Source organism: Aulonocara sp. 'chitande type north' Nkhata Bay, linkage group LG3 (assembly GCF_057382095.1).
Source record: "Aulonocara sp. 'chitande type north' Nkhata Bay isolate Kocher_YH1m ecotype deep benthic linkage group LG3, A_spYH_male_GT1.1, whole genome shotgun sequence".
NCBI classification, from domain to species: domain Eukaryota; kingdom Metazoa; phylum Chordata; class Actinopteri; order Cichliformes; family Cichlidae; genus Aulonocara; species Aulonocara sp. 'chitande type north' Nkhata Bay.
Window position 1 is genome coordinate 36,039,404 of NC_141346.1, and position 15,000 is coordinate 36,054,403.

A 15,000-nucleotide genomic window follows, 5' to 3' on the forward strand; every position below is an offset into this window, starting at 1 on the left:
TGTATTCACTGGATGTTGGAGGGCTGTTTGTGTTGGGTGCTGTCCATTCATATTTCCACACCTTTCCTTCACCTCCCTGAATCTCACATCTGAGAGTGATTGTCTCACCAGTGAATATCTGAGACCAGCTGTGCTACAGTTTCACAGCAGCCCAAACTTTCCCTAACAAACAAATAAATACAAATATTAAACTGAAAAAAAATCATAAATTAATTGCTACTTCAGTTTAATCATGATGTTTCGTTTTATTTCACAACAAAATTTCACCCTCACCTTGTTTCTGAATTGTAACTGCAGCACTGTCCTCTGTGGAGAAAACTGGATCTCCTCTCCCTCCTCTGCAGTAATAGATGCCTCCTTCTGAAATACTGATCGTGTGCTCTGATGTTCCAGCTCCTATTTTCTGAGCTCCAGAAAACTCAGAATCACGTCTGAACCAGTCAAACTTCCAGCCAGCAGAGCCCTCCACAGAGCAGCTCAGTGTCACACTGCCCCCTGCTGGTATGACTGAACTTTGTGCTCTCAGTGTGGCTCTGGGTTTACTTGCTGTTGATGTTACAGGAAAGACAAACATCAGACTGTCAGTTGCTTCAGGAAAAACTTTGCTATATAACAAATAAAGATTTCAACATAAAAGCTCAATAGTAATTTTAAAAAAATCCAATTTATTTTTATTAATTTACAATTTATGTATTTTTTTTAATTCAGTAAGTGCTTAATAGGTCACGACCCTGGATGATGGGTTAAGAAGATGGATGGAGTTCAATAATAGATCTTAGGTTTCTCAGGTAGGTCGGTCCCTGATCTCAGTGTGATCATCACACTTGATGCAAACAGGCACAAACAGCACAAGAAAAAAAAGTGTATTCAAAGCAAATTTGATGAGAATCAACAACTGGCAGCAGCACACATGAGGACAGCACAGGTATCTCAGCTAACTGTTAGCCAGCTAGAGAGCCAGGAGCTAACGCTGGATGTATATAACATGATGGTAACTTTATCAGAGTGAATCAAGAATCAGGTGAGACTGTTTTTATGCTCTGTCACCAAACTGTACTCCTAAATGCAGAGACAGGTGAACTATACACTGTTAGCTGATCTGAGGCCAGTTGATTGTGGTCGCTCTTATTATCAGATTTTTTAATCTGTTTTTTATTTAAATGTTTGTTTTAAGGATCATGATCACATAAATATATATGCATAAAGATGCATAACCAGTGCACAGTCAGCAGCATTTATCAGTCATAATTTACACAGATGTTTTTCATACTGTAAATGGTAAATGGCCTGCATTTGTATAGCGCTTTTCTAGTCCATAGGACCCCAAAGCGCTTTACACTACATTCAGTCATTCACCCATGCACACACACATTCACACACTGGCGATAGCAAGCTACATTGTAGCCACAGCTGCCCTGGGGCGCACTGACAGAGGCGAGGCTGCCGGACACAGGCGCCACCGGGCCCTCTGACCACCACCAGTAGGCAAACACGGGGTTAGTATCTTGCCCAAGGATATTTGGCATGCAGCCAGGATGCAGCCTGGGATCGAACCACCGACCTTCTGATTAGTGGCTGATCTGCTCTGCCACCTGAGCTACAGCCACCCCTATATGCTATCCCCGACCCCAACCAGGGCTGTGATGTGATAACAGAACTCTTCTCTGTTGATGATCAGCCTTTTCTTTTTTCAGCATCTGTATTTTCCATCATCAGACAGCAGCTCTGCTCATTCTGTATTTATTGATTATGTTTGATCCACAACTTCAAATAAATTATAAAAACAAAATAATTGTGTATAATTCTGAGCTGCAGTGGTGGAAACTACACATGTGCAGGTACTGAAGAAACTGAGATCATCACATCTGTGTTTAATGTTTGTTACGATTTTCTCTGATTTTGTTACTAAACTAAAACAAAGAACAATATGACTCAATGAAATGTGTCCAACTTACATGATACAGTCAGTGTGATGATGTCACTGCAGACTGAAAGACTCATGGTGCAGCAGCTGTATCCTCCACTGTCAGACTCAGTAGCTCTGCTGATTCTGTATTCAGATGTTCGAGGTCTGATTACTGTGCCATCTCTCCATACAAACATCGACTGACTTCCTTCACATCTGACAGTGACTGTCTCACTGCTGTGTATCTGAGGCCAGGATGGTTTGAGGATCACGGTGGGCTTATTGGGAACTGTTCACATAAACACATCAAGTTAGAGATTGATGGAAGCATCAAGTCATTTTGAAGCTGAACTGATTTTTATTGCTGCTGTTAAGAGTCAAAAGATTTACTGCATCCTGGTGACATTTGGACTTGAAAACAATAAGATGTGTTTTTATGAAACAAATTAAAGCAGTTAATTAATATTCTGAGTAAAACCACAGAGTGACTGCACAGACCTGCAGGATTTAACTCACTCACTGTTTATAAACCCATTTAGTATCTTAAATAAAACGATGCACAAACAGAGAAACAGGATGTGATTTCAAATGGTGCATGAAATATAAAATATCAGATTAAAATTATACATATTATATGAATGTGAAGAAATGAAAGAACCATTTCTCACCTTCAGCATTAACGTAGAAGAGAGAACCGAGCACTAAAGTAAAGATTAAACATCATCAGGATCAAACTGACAGAAAATCAAACTCAAAATGAACAAAAGTGTTTTTAAAGATTAATTTTCACATGACACAGTTACTGCTCATCAAAATATTTCTGTGCATAAAACACTATTAATATATGAACTTGTACACAACAATGAGTCAAGTGCAACAAGCAGCGATGTATCCAACACGATACTCAGACTAAACTGAACCAAGGAACCAGCCAACATTTGTCTGTAACTTTCATAAACATCACAAATATGCTTTGTTCAAACTCTCACATAAACACTTCAAACCAGTGATACACTCTAATTCTCACACATGAGAAACACTTTCATTAATCAGTGCCATTCAAACAATGTCACAAATGTACTTACACAATAACCCCGTCATGCAGAGCAAAGAGTGCCCCATCCTCACATCCAGCCCTGCTGCACTCTGATCCTCAGCTGATCTCAAACACTTTGACTTTACATCAATAATAAAAAGAGAAGCTGCATTTAATACAGATAAGAGCAGAGTGTTTCTTCTGACTGTGGCCTCTCTGTGCTTCCTTTCCTTTTATACAAACCTCAAACAGCTCCTGTAGCTTTGACCACAGCAGTTGTGTGACGTGTTCACATTTCCTGTCCACTGCAAACATGCAGGCTTGCTTCTTGTGTTTGCTTCTTACCTTCTGTTGTTTCAGGTCAGGTGACATATTTACCAGCTCATAGTCATGTTTTATTATTATTTATTTTTATTCTTTTATGTGATTTGTGCAGTGTCCTGTGTGGTCATCATAAAGCTGCGATATTTTATCTCGAGTCATCTTATCAGCAAATGTTTCTGAACATCCACAGACATTTATTGTGCCATACATGAATGCTGTCTTCCCAAAATGTATTGTTTTCAGTTTCTGGCCACCACACTCACTCACTCTCCAGGATTATGCACAGACAATGATCTCCAAATATTTATTTGGTTTCATCTGCTTCCAATATCATATCAAATATCACTCATACGAAGGTGCCAGTGTTCACATTTTGAACAGACAAGTATGGTTTGAAAGAGGAGTGAAAGAGGCCGTCTCTACTGTGAATGACCATCATTAACCAGAGGTGGTGCCTTATGGTGTCAGCTGTCAGCCAACTACAATCCTGTTTTGAGATCTCTTCCCAGGCACATCAACCCCCACTAGTATCTTTCTTCAAGTGACCTCAATACATCACATGATGGGGTGAGGCAACCTCTCACAGCATTCTCACCCAAAATCTCCGGTGATAATTTCTGAATAAGCCAGAAGTTTTTTTGTTTTTTTAGTGGAACTAAACTCACATTTACCGCTTGGAAAGTCTGAGCAGACACACATACTGTGAGTTAACAATCCAAGATGGCAGCACTGAACCTAAAACGACAGTCAAACTGTAAACTTTTATTTGTGCTGCCACTCTTTTGTATTTTTGAATCACTAAATAAGCCAAACACAGAGCACTGATTAGCTTTGATTCATGAATGTGTTTTTTAAGTCCAAAAACTTATAGGTCTATAATGACCCACACCTTTTTTCACAGCTTGGCTCATGTGATGACTCACGTCATTAATTGTGAGTCTTTGACCAACTTAAAGTAAAACCCTCACTGTGAAGGTTCTCAGTCATCCAGGTCATCGTAGTCAAAGGAGCTTGCAGAGAAAAGCGTCTGGACTTCTTTAAGTTGCTTGAAGACGTTTCACCTCTCATCCGAGAAGCTTCTTCAGTTCTAAGGTCAAATGGAGAGTCCCAGATATAAACCTAGTGGGAGTATCCCCCCACAGAGGGACAAAAGGACCCCCTGATGATCCTCTAATCGCCTGAGCCAAGGGTTACCCCCACTAGGTTTATATCTGGGACTCTCCACCATTTGACCTTAGAACTGAAGAAGCTTCTCGGATGAGAGGTGAAACGTCTTCAAGCAACTTAAAGAAGTCCAGACGCTTTTCTCTGCAAGCTCCTTTGACTAGGGATGGGTATCGAAAACCGGTTCTTGTTGAGAACCGGTTCCCACTGTTTCAATTCCTTGGAATCGTTTGCCACTTTTAAAAACGATTCCCTTATCGATTCCAGACGCCCCGAATGACGTCATCACGTTGAGTAGCGTCTTTTACCCAGTAGGAAACACGGCGCCTGAGCGGCACAAACGCTCAAAAGTTTGGTTACACTTTATGAAAAAGGATGACAACAGGGCAACGTGCAATACTTGCAAAGTAGAGATTTCATCAGAGGGAGGAAACACTACGAATATGCAAAAGCATTTGCTCAAAAAACACGCGATTGCTTTCAACGAATGTCGTGTTTTTGATCCGCTCCGGACTAGCGAAGCTCAACCCAGTAGCAGCGGTAGCGTTTCCACGTCCTCTCCCGTTAATACTGCAGGTAACTAATCAATTAGCATTGCATATTATGTTAGCGCGATTTACCTTATTACAAAACCTGCTATTACTGTGCGTTGCATTTAGAGAACCATGATGAGAGAGACAGAGTCTGGCTGGCTCAGATGCTGGCAGTTCTCGCTGCAGTCTACCGTTAGCGTCTCCTTTCAGGCCAGGATAGACGAATGTCACCGAGCAGTGACTAAGTTTGTGGTCAAAGGTTTGCACCCATTTGCCACAGCAGATGCCCCCGATTTCACTTTGGTAAGTGAATGTGTTTAATTGTAGGCAGGACATTACTGGATATTCTTGTGTAATTGCTACAGAATAATTTATGTTAAACTTTGTTATTGCTACAGGAGAATATTTATTTTATTATTTTACATATACATTTTTTTTCCTGGGGACCCTGTGACACCCCATTGAAGAGCCGTAGGCTGTGGATCTCTTAAGATCTCACTGTTGGGTTTGTAAGGCCATGTTACTCCTAAATTTCTATCTTGTTCAAAGAGAAGATATAAAACACAGTTCTAAGCTAATCGACTTTAGTGTTCTCCTTTTAAAAAAAAAAAGAATCGATAAGAGAATCGATAAGGAATCGAATCGTTAAACAGAATCGAAAATGGAATCGGAATCATTAAAATCTTATCAATACCCATCCCTACCTTTGACCCTCACTGAGGTTAAAATACCTGAGACTCTCTACTGTTTGCTTTTAGAAATGAAAAAGCCTCTTAGATGAGAGGTGACACGTCTTCAAGAAAGCTAAAGAAGTTTAGTCACTTTCCTTCCAAACTTCTTAGACCACCATGAGCTGGATGACTGTGGTTCATACTGTTGCCTCACAGGAAGAAAGTTGTTGGTTAGAATCCACCAGCTGGGCTGTTTGTGTGAAGTTTGCATGTTCTCCCTCCACCTGTCTGGGTTCTCTCCAAAGTCATATATTATTATGTTAACTGGTGATTCAGGTGATTGCCTGCAGGTGTGAATGTGAACATGAATGGTTGTCTGTCTCTCCATAACCTGTCTAGTTGGACCTCATCTGTCACACTATGAAAGCTACTATAGGCTCCGCCCACATTAGACTCCAAAAGGACAACACAGCAGTGAAAGCTTTAAGGTGTGGTAACTTTGCAATTGGGTAGTCCCCTCCATATGAGCATAAGGTGTACCTCAGTTTCTCACTTCTCATTCTCAATATACAGTCTATAATATTAGTAATAGTTAAAGCCTGCACACACAGCATCTATCCTTATTCTGTCAAACACTTTCTTACAAAGATAACCTTCGATTAAGGTTTGTTGCAGTATCATCTACACACACTCACAAACATGTTGATATCGAAGTGTTTTAGATTGTTGAACAGCAGGTGTGTTTTTCCTTCCCTCCACTTTTCTGTGGGAAAGGTAAAATACATTAAGATGTTACTTCATGTTTTTATGTTATTTGCAGTTTATGTGTAAACATAAGTGCAAAAGTTTCAGTACATATCAATATGTCATGAGGCTTGAAGACAGGAAGTCTCTGTGATACTGCAGAGTCCAGCAGACAGTTTGGAGTCAAACACTGACGTCATCATCACAGGTGTAGGAACCATTTCTGTAACAGCAGCCAAACAGACACATTAGTATCAGTAGGTTTAGATGATTTACTGGCTCCTCTGCTGGTTACAAAGCAGTGATTATACTTTGGAGTTTTGTGTTATACTGTGAGGAACTGGCCTGTTTGGAAGTTGCAGTAAGAAGAAAAACATGTCTGTATATGATGTTGTGGACAGAGAGAGTGATGGATGATTTTATTTATTTCAGAGATAAATGAACATTTACAGCACGTCCATGCAGAGACTCTTAAAGACATGAGCGTGAGAAACAAGCTTTTCACCGTTTCTCTTGATGCCCACATGCTTTATTTATCCTTTAGTCCAGCATGTGTCATCACCACAATAAAGCTACTTTTAACCTGTTTTCACACATTGTCATACCTGCACATTTCCACTGTGCTGTGTTGAGATTAAAGAAGACAAACGTTAGACTTCAGGCTGAAACCACAGGCTGCATTTCCTCTTTTCTTGGAGGCCCAGACAGAAATTTTGTGGTATCAGATTTTCAGCAGATAAAAATAAACCTACAACAGTCTTTTACACACATGCAGTCATCACAGTCTGCTCAGAGAAACAAAGGGGGGTCAGAAAAGAATTAAAGGGTGACCCGAACCACTAGGTTCACATGTCATATGTACTCTTGTCTACACGCTGAGGCATCTGTCAATTAATATTAATCTGAAACATCATCACCCTCCTTTTTTCTTCTTTGTGTGTGTGTTTGTATTCAGATTTGTGAAGTTGTGCCCTTAATCTTCATAACATCAAAATCAATAATCAAAAACACCAGCAAAGTGCATCATGATGAGACCCAGAATCAAAACATTACAGCAAAGCTGAATACACTAGTGTATATAACACCCAGCAGTGTGGTAAATTGTGCTGAGAGAGCATCTGCACCCCATAAGACCAAGAAGCCAAGAGCACCAGCATGCTGTGTGAGAAACATGCATGAAAGTCAGAACACCTCTGTCAGTGCATTCACGTGGCTAGTGGGTCCTCTCTGTGGCTGACTGGCTGTTAACCCAGTGAGTGAGAGTTTCTCCCACTGCATTGGGCCGTATCCTTCTGCTGCACTAAAGGACAGTTTTGCAGCCATGTAGCTCTGCTCATGTCACGTGCAGCCTTCCCACATCACATAATTTCTGGGCATGACTGTGGAGTCCAACAGAGCCTCCATGTCCCTCACCCCGAATTGACAGCAGGCCTTCGGGGTGTGCCTAGACCCATTTGGGCTTCACTCGTGGGGTCAGCTCCTGAGGCTGAGGGCTCTACGGTCAATAGGTGTTATATCAGTCATTGGGCGTCTCTGACATAAATATGCTGGAGCTGCAAGCTGTCATCCTGGCACTCAAGCAGTTTCTGTCATGACTGTTAGGGTACCATGTTATCATCAAGACAGAAAGCATGGTCACAGTAGCCTACATCAACAGCTAAGGGGGCCGAGGGTCTCCCCTCCTCTGCACGATAGCTACCAGACTGTGGCAGTGGGCTCACCCCGTTCTACTCACTGAAAGCAGTTTATGTGCCAGGACCATTGAACGTGACAGTGGACATTACAATATGTTGAGGGGGAGCCCGATCCAAGAGGAGTGGAGACTCCATCCAGAGGTGGTCCACCAGATCTGGAGTCGCTTCAGAGGGGCAGAAGATTTTTTCCCCCAGAGAATCGACACATTGCCATCTGTTCTTCTCCCTGCAGACAACTTGGTGCACTCCTCACCACAGGCTCTTCTCTGTGCCTTCCCTCCATACCCCTCCTCCAGTTATTCCTTCACTAGGTCCAGACCGAGGAGTTGATCCTGGTGACCCCTCTTTGGCCACACATGCTAGTTTTCAGTTATCCTGCCAGTCATGACCAGGACACCCCCGGAGCTCCCTGTTCTGAGGGACCTCCTGTCCCAGGTGAGGGGGTCACTGTTCCATCTTTTCCCAGTAGGGCTCAGGGTGACAGCCTGTACCCTGAGAGTGAGAGGCTCCATGCCTGGCCTGATCTAAAAGTGAGAATGCTGCAGGAGTTTTGTGTGCCATCCACCAGGACTGCCTACTGCTTTCTTCGGGGGCTGTTTGCCTCCTGGTGTGCGGCCTGTGTGACCCCATCTGAATTTCACCTGTCCAAGTCAGTGGAGTTATGAATATTCCTCACAGGGGACCTGCACAAGGAGGCAGCTGGGAGCCAGGTTGCCCTGTGCCATCTCTGTGCTTTGGCACAGAACTTCTTACTTATCCGGCCGTTCAGGAAGTCAGACCAGCCGTTTGTGAGCTTCCACTATGGAATTCTGGTCAGACCCTTGTCTAAGTCTCGATTGTCCCACAGGGTTGTGGAGGCCATTCAGCAGGCGTATGCCTCTTCGGATGTTCCCCTCCCTTCCAGAGTGCGGACCCACTGTGTCACAATATTAAAAATTTTAATCACTTTCAGCCAATAATCAATATACATATATTTTTTAATTAAAATTATTAACCTATCACAGAGAGAGCTATGTGTGCATGCAGCTAAATTTGTCCACCACTACAAACAGTCACGTGTTAGAGAGCACAGCTCATGCAGTGAAAACCTTGTGTGCTGTCCATGGTGCTGAAATAATATCAGTTTAATGAATTTAATATCACTACTTATTAGTCGTGTGCAATACTGCAAGATTTGGTATCAATCTGATACCAAGTAAAGACCAGGCCTATATCGCTGATACTGATACCAGTACCAATACTTTTTAATAATTACCATCATCAGTGTTGCTAATTCTGAATGAATGTTCATGACCTTTAAGACAGCCAGGTTGCTTCTTAGATGAAACTGCAGCAGTGCGTACAGGAAAGAAACAGAAAGTAAAGTATCGAGTTCATTACACTCGTAAGGAAAAAGAACGTGTTGGTTGACCAGGAGGACTGGGAGACTATGACAGATACAATAAATTATAAATGGATTAATGTCTCCCTCTATTGGCCACCAGCTGTAAACACAGTCAAGTGATTGTACTTGGAAGCTGTGTTCAGAGTCTGACATGAGAAATATGGGAGAGGAACTATATCTGTATGTCCACACTGACACTTACCTTTATTTACCATGGGCCCACCAGCGGAGAATGCGGTTTAGAAAAGAAGAGAAGCTGAGATTTACAGGGATATTTGGTGTATTACGGTACAATCACAATGGTGTAAGTATAGTTTGATTTCCAAAACACTTCGCCCAGTCATGAAGAATTTTCTTAATACTGTTTGTTTAAAGAAAATTTTAACATATTTAAACGATGCCTTCTCTGTGCGATCAATGAATGGTGAAATAAAAAATGTGATATAGGCTTTTAGGCAAGAAGTGCAAAACAAAAAATAACTTAAAAACCTCTGGAATTAAAAGAAAATGGTACAGAAAGAAGGCCTTATCTGTATAAGAAAAATTACCTGTACCGCGATGGTACGAGGGAAATTTCTTTTGCAGTTCGTCTGAAAAGCTGCACTTGCGCTTTGGCATCTTTTAAAGATCATTTGTTCCATCTGTGAGGCAGAACAACCACTCACAAAGCAGCAGCTCGGCATGTGACATCACACATATGACCCATATTTGTGATGTCACACCTGCAGGCCTATAGAAAAACCCGGACATTTTCATCAGTCTCGAAAATCCCCTCGGACAGAACGTGAAAAGAGGACATGTCCGGGGAAAAGAGGACGGTTGGTTACCCTAGATCACACGCTATCGCTGTCTTAACACAGAAAAGTCAACTCCGGCTGGTTTTACCAGGGTGACTCGCACTACTGTATCTCTCGACTAGTTGGGCTCGAGAGAAACGGTTACTGAAAGATGAGAAGAAAAACATTACGAAACTTTACGGTGCATCATTAGAAAGCACGGTCTAATCACAGGTAAGTAATGATGACACATGGAGCACTTGGCTCTCCACAATAAAGAGAGATTTGCAATATAAAAAGAAGGATATACAAAAAAATGAGTGGGCTAGGCTCAAATCCTTTTTTGTATTAGTATAGTTCATATTTAAAGTTGATGTTGTATTACATTTCATTTATGTTAAATCTGTTTCCACTTAACTATAAATCTGAAAAAACAGAGTCTGTTTTTTCCCCACTGCTGTTCCACTGTCATACGAATACAATAAAGTATAACGACTGCCAGGTATTGAAAGCTTTGGATTTTCTGGGGAAAAAAAGGCCAAAAGCTGTCACTTACAGTATGATTTCTGACACTTTTACAGCCAAGATTATGATACCTGGTAAAGGGTCTTTTAAAGGACCTTTGAACAATGATATCTGCTGTTTTCTGTCTGTACCGTTCGGCACTGTATTTTTGTCTGATATTTTTCTAAATGAGAGTTTTCATCAGTTGTCACAGTGTGGTATTTTTCCTAGTACAGGTAGATCATATAAAATGTGCAGTCCACACAGAGAACAAGTGCAGTGCTACAGGGGCACACCTGACACTTTTGTATCCCTTCAACTAAGGAAATACTTTATATTTATATCTGACAATATCAGCATGTAGCTGTCAAGAGAACAACACTGTGCTGTTATTGTCTGCATTTCTTGTTGCCTCTTTGCTAAAACAAGTCATTTACTTTTTCTCTTCAACCACAGGCTGCTTTTCCTCTTTTCTGGGGGCTCAGGCAGAAATCATGAGTCATTTTCAGCAGATTAATAAATAGGATATAGCAGACAGTTAGAAAATACATTTTTATCCACATATAAGCATCACGGGTCACTCAGAAGAACAAAGTCGTTTTGTCGTGATATTATTTGATTATTTTTAAAAGCACCACAATTATTTTACACACATCAAACTGTAAACAGCATAAAAGACACAAACATCACCTACAGAAAACAATTTGATCACACACAAAATGTTCTCTGTCATGGCCTCAGTGATGACATGAATAACATTGTAAAATCTGAACATTGACAATAAGTTTTTGTGTTCTTATAAATCAGCACTATAATGCATCATAAGACAGTGTAATATTTCATCCCTGTTTTTTCTCAGAACAAATGATCAACTAATTTTATTACATGTACATGGGGATTTTCACAGTTCAGCATCAATCATCAAAATCTGCTGGGGCAGTCCCAACAGCGCAAACAGGTCAACAACCTTTGTCTTCTCAAAACTAGGCGCCTACTAATGTCTCTCTATCTGCTGTCTCCCTTTCTCGTGTCCTTGCTGCCCATTTCTTCGCACACTGTGTTCTCCTTTCTGTCGCCTCTGCTTCTCACATACACCTCTGACTTATTCTCCCAATTCTGTGTGTCTGCTCTATGTGTGAGTGTTTAGCAGCTTGACCTATGGCCTACTTAAATGAATAACGAATATAATGCTTTACTATCGTTAATACAACTAAATCCCTAATAGTAAAATAATCTATTCTTACACTTTAAAGATAACATGTAAAATTCAGCAGGAAGTGAGTGAACATCTTATAGAAATAAAACAAAGAGACTGAAACAAACTCACAGAACCAAATCATGAAATTGTGTCTTGATGGAAACAATGTCCCACACCATCCACCCTCCACTTATTACAACAGAAATAAACACAATAGGATTTTAATACAAAGATGAACCATATAATCAGTCTTCCAGTGTTGATATTAAACCAAGAGCATGTCATTGTTTACACTGACGTTGTTGACGTTGTTCGTGAGTCTTGAGTTTTGTTGAAATAATCTTTTTATGGACCTGAAACAAAATCAGAACAAATACGAGTTTGAAAGTGAAAAACAAAGAAATAATGTTGCCAAAGATGTGATGATGCTTTCTGACCTTTTACACGTTCATGCTTTAATCACACAGAACTGATCTCATCTATTTTATTCAGACATCACAACAGCAGCAGAACACAACTAAAGCCAATCGTATAAAAAGTGATTCAGCTCATCAGCTCCACAAACTTTAGCAATGATGTCACACATTTAACTGCACATGTAATCTGATTACTAATGATTCAGTGTGTGTAGACTTCGCATTTGTACCTGAGGCTGATTCAGGATTCACATTATTGTAGTCAGAGCTCTCCTCTGTGCCATCATGTCTGCCTGTTGTGATGATGGATTATTGTGTTTAATAACATGGAGACTGTCTTCCTCTAAAATTACACAAGTTACAAAAACATTCGACCAATTATTACATTTCATGTTTCTTGTACTCACTCCATTTATCAAGACCTTCAAGCTGAAATCCAGATGTGACGTTGTTGTATTCATCTGCTGAAATAATGAAGTTTGATCAGTCAGAATAAATATTTACATTTCTTACAGCTCTGCTATTATCAAAGTTTATACTGTTTGTACCACTTCCAGTGTTTCCAGAGCCTCTGATTGATTCATAGACTGAAAGATCACCTACAAGTCATTGAAAATAAGAAAGAAGGAAGAAAAATATTATTTCTTTTTGTTTTTGTCACTGTTTGCTGGAAAACTGAGTGTTGAAAACTGTATTAAAGAGAAAGGTAATAATTTCTGGTCTCACCATGAAGAAGAGAGGAGTAAACCTGAGCTTCATTCTGGTTGGATGTTTGTTGTGAAGCAGAGCTTTGATTGGTGCTCTGAGACTGAGTGAGACTGAAACAAAAAAAATGTAAGTTTAATGAGGGATAATTCAAAGTTAGCTTCATTTGAAGTTATATAAATGAAACTAAACTGCTGCACCAACCTGTTACAACAGGGTTCTGTAAAAAGCACAAAGATTATTACATCAGTTTGTTTAAAAGTGTCACAGCATTAAAATAAATATTTTTCTTGTAAATTTTCAAACAGAAAGTCTCTCACCCTTTATCTGTTTATAGCAACACATCAGCAGCAGCACGACAATAATTCCACTAACAAGTCCGATGATGAACGGAACGATAAATGAACTTCTTTCACATCCAAAACCTGAAACTAGAAAATGTCAGATTTTGGATCTGAAATCTTAATATAAAGAAACAAAAACTGATGTTTACATTGAGATTTTCTGTTTCCTGTCAGAAACTGTCAGCATGACTCTGCTCTGTGGTTTGATGTTGTGACTCCTGTTCTACACTACTTGTTGTGTTACTTGTAGAGTTGTTACAGAACTAATTGTGAATTTATGTTGATTTGGAGATTTGCTGAAAATGATTGTTTCACATTCATAATCCCACCTAGTCTCCCCTCCTTGGATCACATTCCTGACACTGATTCTCTAGACTCCACATTTTACATGACTATTCATGTTCAACCATTTCCAATAAGAACATTATTACAATTCCAAAGAGATTACCATGAGATATAATCCTGTTTGACCTTCATAGTAATCCTCAATCATCAATCTATTCAACATTGTTGTTGAATCTAAACTCACCAGTTGTGTTAATCTGAACTTCTTGGCTGTCCTCTGTGTAGTAAACTGGGTTTCCTCTTCCTCCTCTGCACCTGTAGAGTCCTTCCTGTGAGACACTGATTTGTCCATTTGATGTGGGGACAACATCCACTGTGGTATTATCTCTGTACCAGTAGTATTTCCATCCAGATGATGATGATGGGTTCACAGAGCAGGTCAGGGTCACACTGCCCCCTACTGGAACAGCTGTGTTATCAGCTCTCAGTTTGGCCTTTGGTTTATCTGCAGTTCAGTTTAGAAAAAGAACAAAAGTCAATGACTGAATCAAACCAGTTGAAATAACTTGGTGGAAATATGGAAATAATAAATATCACATAACTTTAATGGTGAAGCTACAACAAACTGTACATCTATCACACAAATACAACACTAATCTTTCATATTTAATTTGCTGCATTTCTAAGTTAAAAACACACATGAGGAACAATCAGTGGATTTAATGTTTCTTAGTGGATGTGGTGGAGCAGCTGAGACAGATTCAGCATTTGTTCTGCATTTCATCTTTCATGTATTAGAGCTGGACAGCAGAGAAGTTACTCTCATATGTTTTGTTCTCTTCACTGTGAATAAAAAGCTGCTGTTCAGGTTTTTGTTGTTGGAATAAAAACAAAACATTTTACTGACCAACATGAAAGACAGTTATAAAGCTGTAAGAAAGAAGAAGTGCTTTTTCCTTATTTAGATATTCTGGATGAAAGATCTTACATGATACAGTCAGTGTGATGATATCACTCCACTCTGAGAAGAAATAGTCCCTTCTGCCCCGGCAGCTGTATCCTCCACTGTCAGACTCAGTAGCTCTGATGATTCTGTATTCATTGGATGTTGGAGGTGTGTTTAACTTGGCTGCTCTCCATTCATACGTCCACTGAGCTCCTTCACCTCCCCGAATCTCACATCTGACAGTGACTGTCTCACCGCTGTATATCTGAGTCCAGGATGGCTGCAGGGTCACAGTGGGCTTACTGGGAACTGTTCACAGAAAAATATCCAGTTAGAGACAAATAGAAACATGAAGATAAAAATTCAAATT

The 15,000-nt window shown here is 40.2% G+C and overlaps 2 protein-coding genes across 2 annotated transcripts in view; both read right to left on the bottom strand.

The window, feature by feature from the left end:
* The window catches only part of LOC147335398 (Fc receptor-like protein 5), a 28,483-nt gene extending 13,502 nt beyond the window's left edge, over window positions 1–14,981 (bottom strand). Inside the window, exons 1-3 of the mRNA XM_086286062.1 lie at window positions 14,970–14,981; window positions 14,673–14,928; window positions 274–546 (exon numbers count right to left, since the gene is read on the bottom strand). Of these exons, the coding sequence (XP_086142188.1) occupies window positions 274–546; window positions 14,673–14,928; window positions 14,970–14,981 (541 nt within the window). The remainder of the gene's footprint in view (window positions 1–273; window positions 547–14,672; window positions 14,929–14,969) is intronic.
* Window positions 12,513–14,060, bottom strand: LOC147335399 (uncharacterized). Its single transcript, XM_086278866.1, has 7 exons — window positions 13,929–14,060; window positions 13,376–13,486; window positions 13,260–13,275; window positions 13,077–13,168; window positions 12,899–12,949; window positions 12,758–12,814; window positions 12,513–12,643 (listed from the first exon to the last, which is right to left on the bottom strand). Exons 2-7 carry the CDS (start codon window positions 13,398–13,400, stop codon window positions 12,513–12,515), a joined length of 372 nt encoding a protein of 123 aa, XP_086134992.1. The 5' UTR covers window positions 13,401–13,486; window positions 13,929–14,060.
* Window positions 14,982–15,000: the final 19 nt, after the last annotated feature.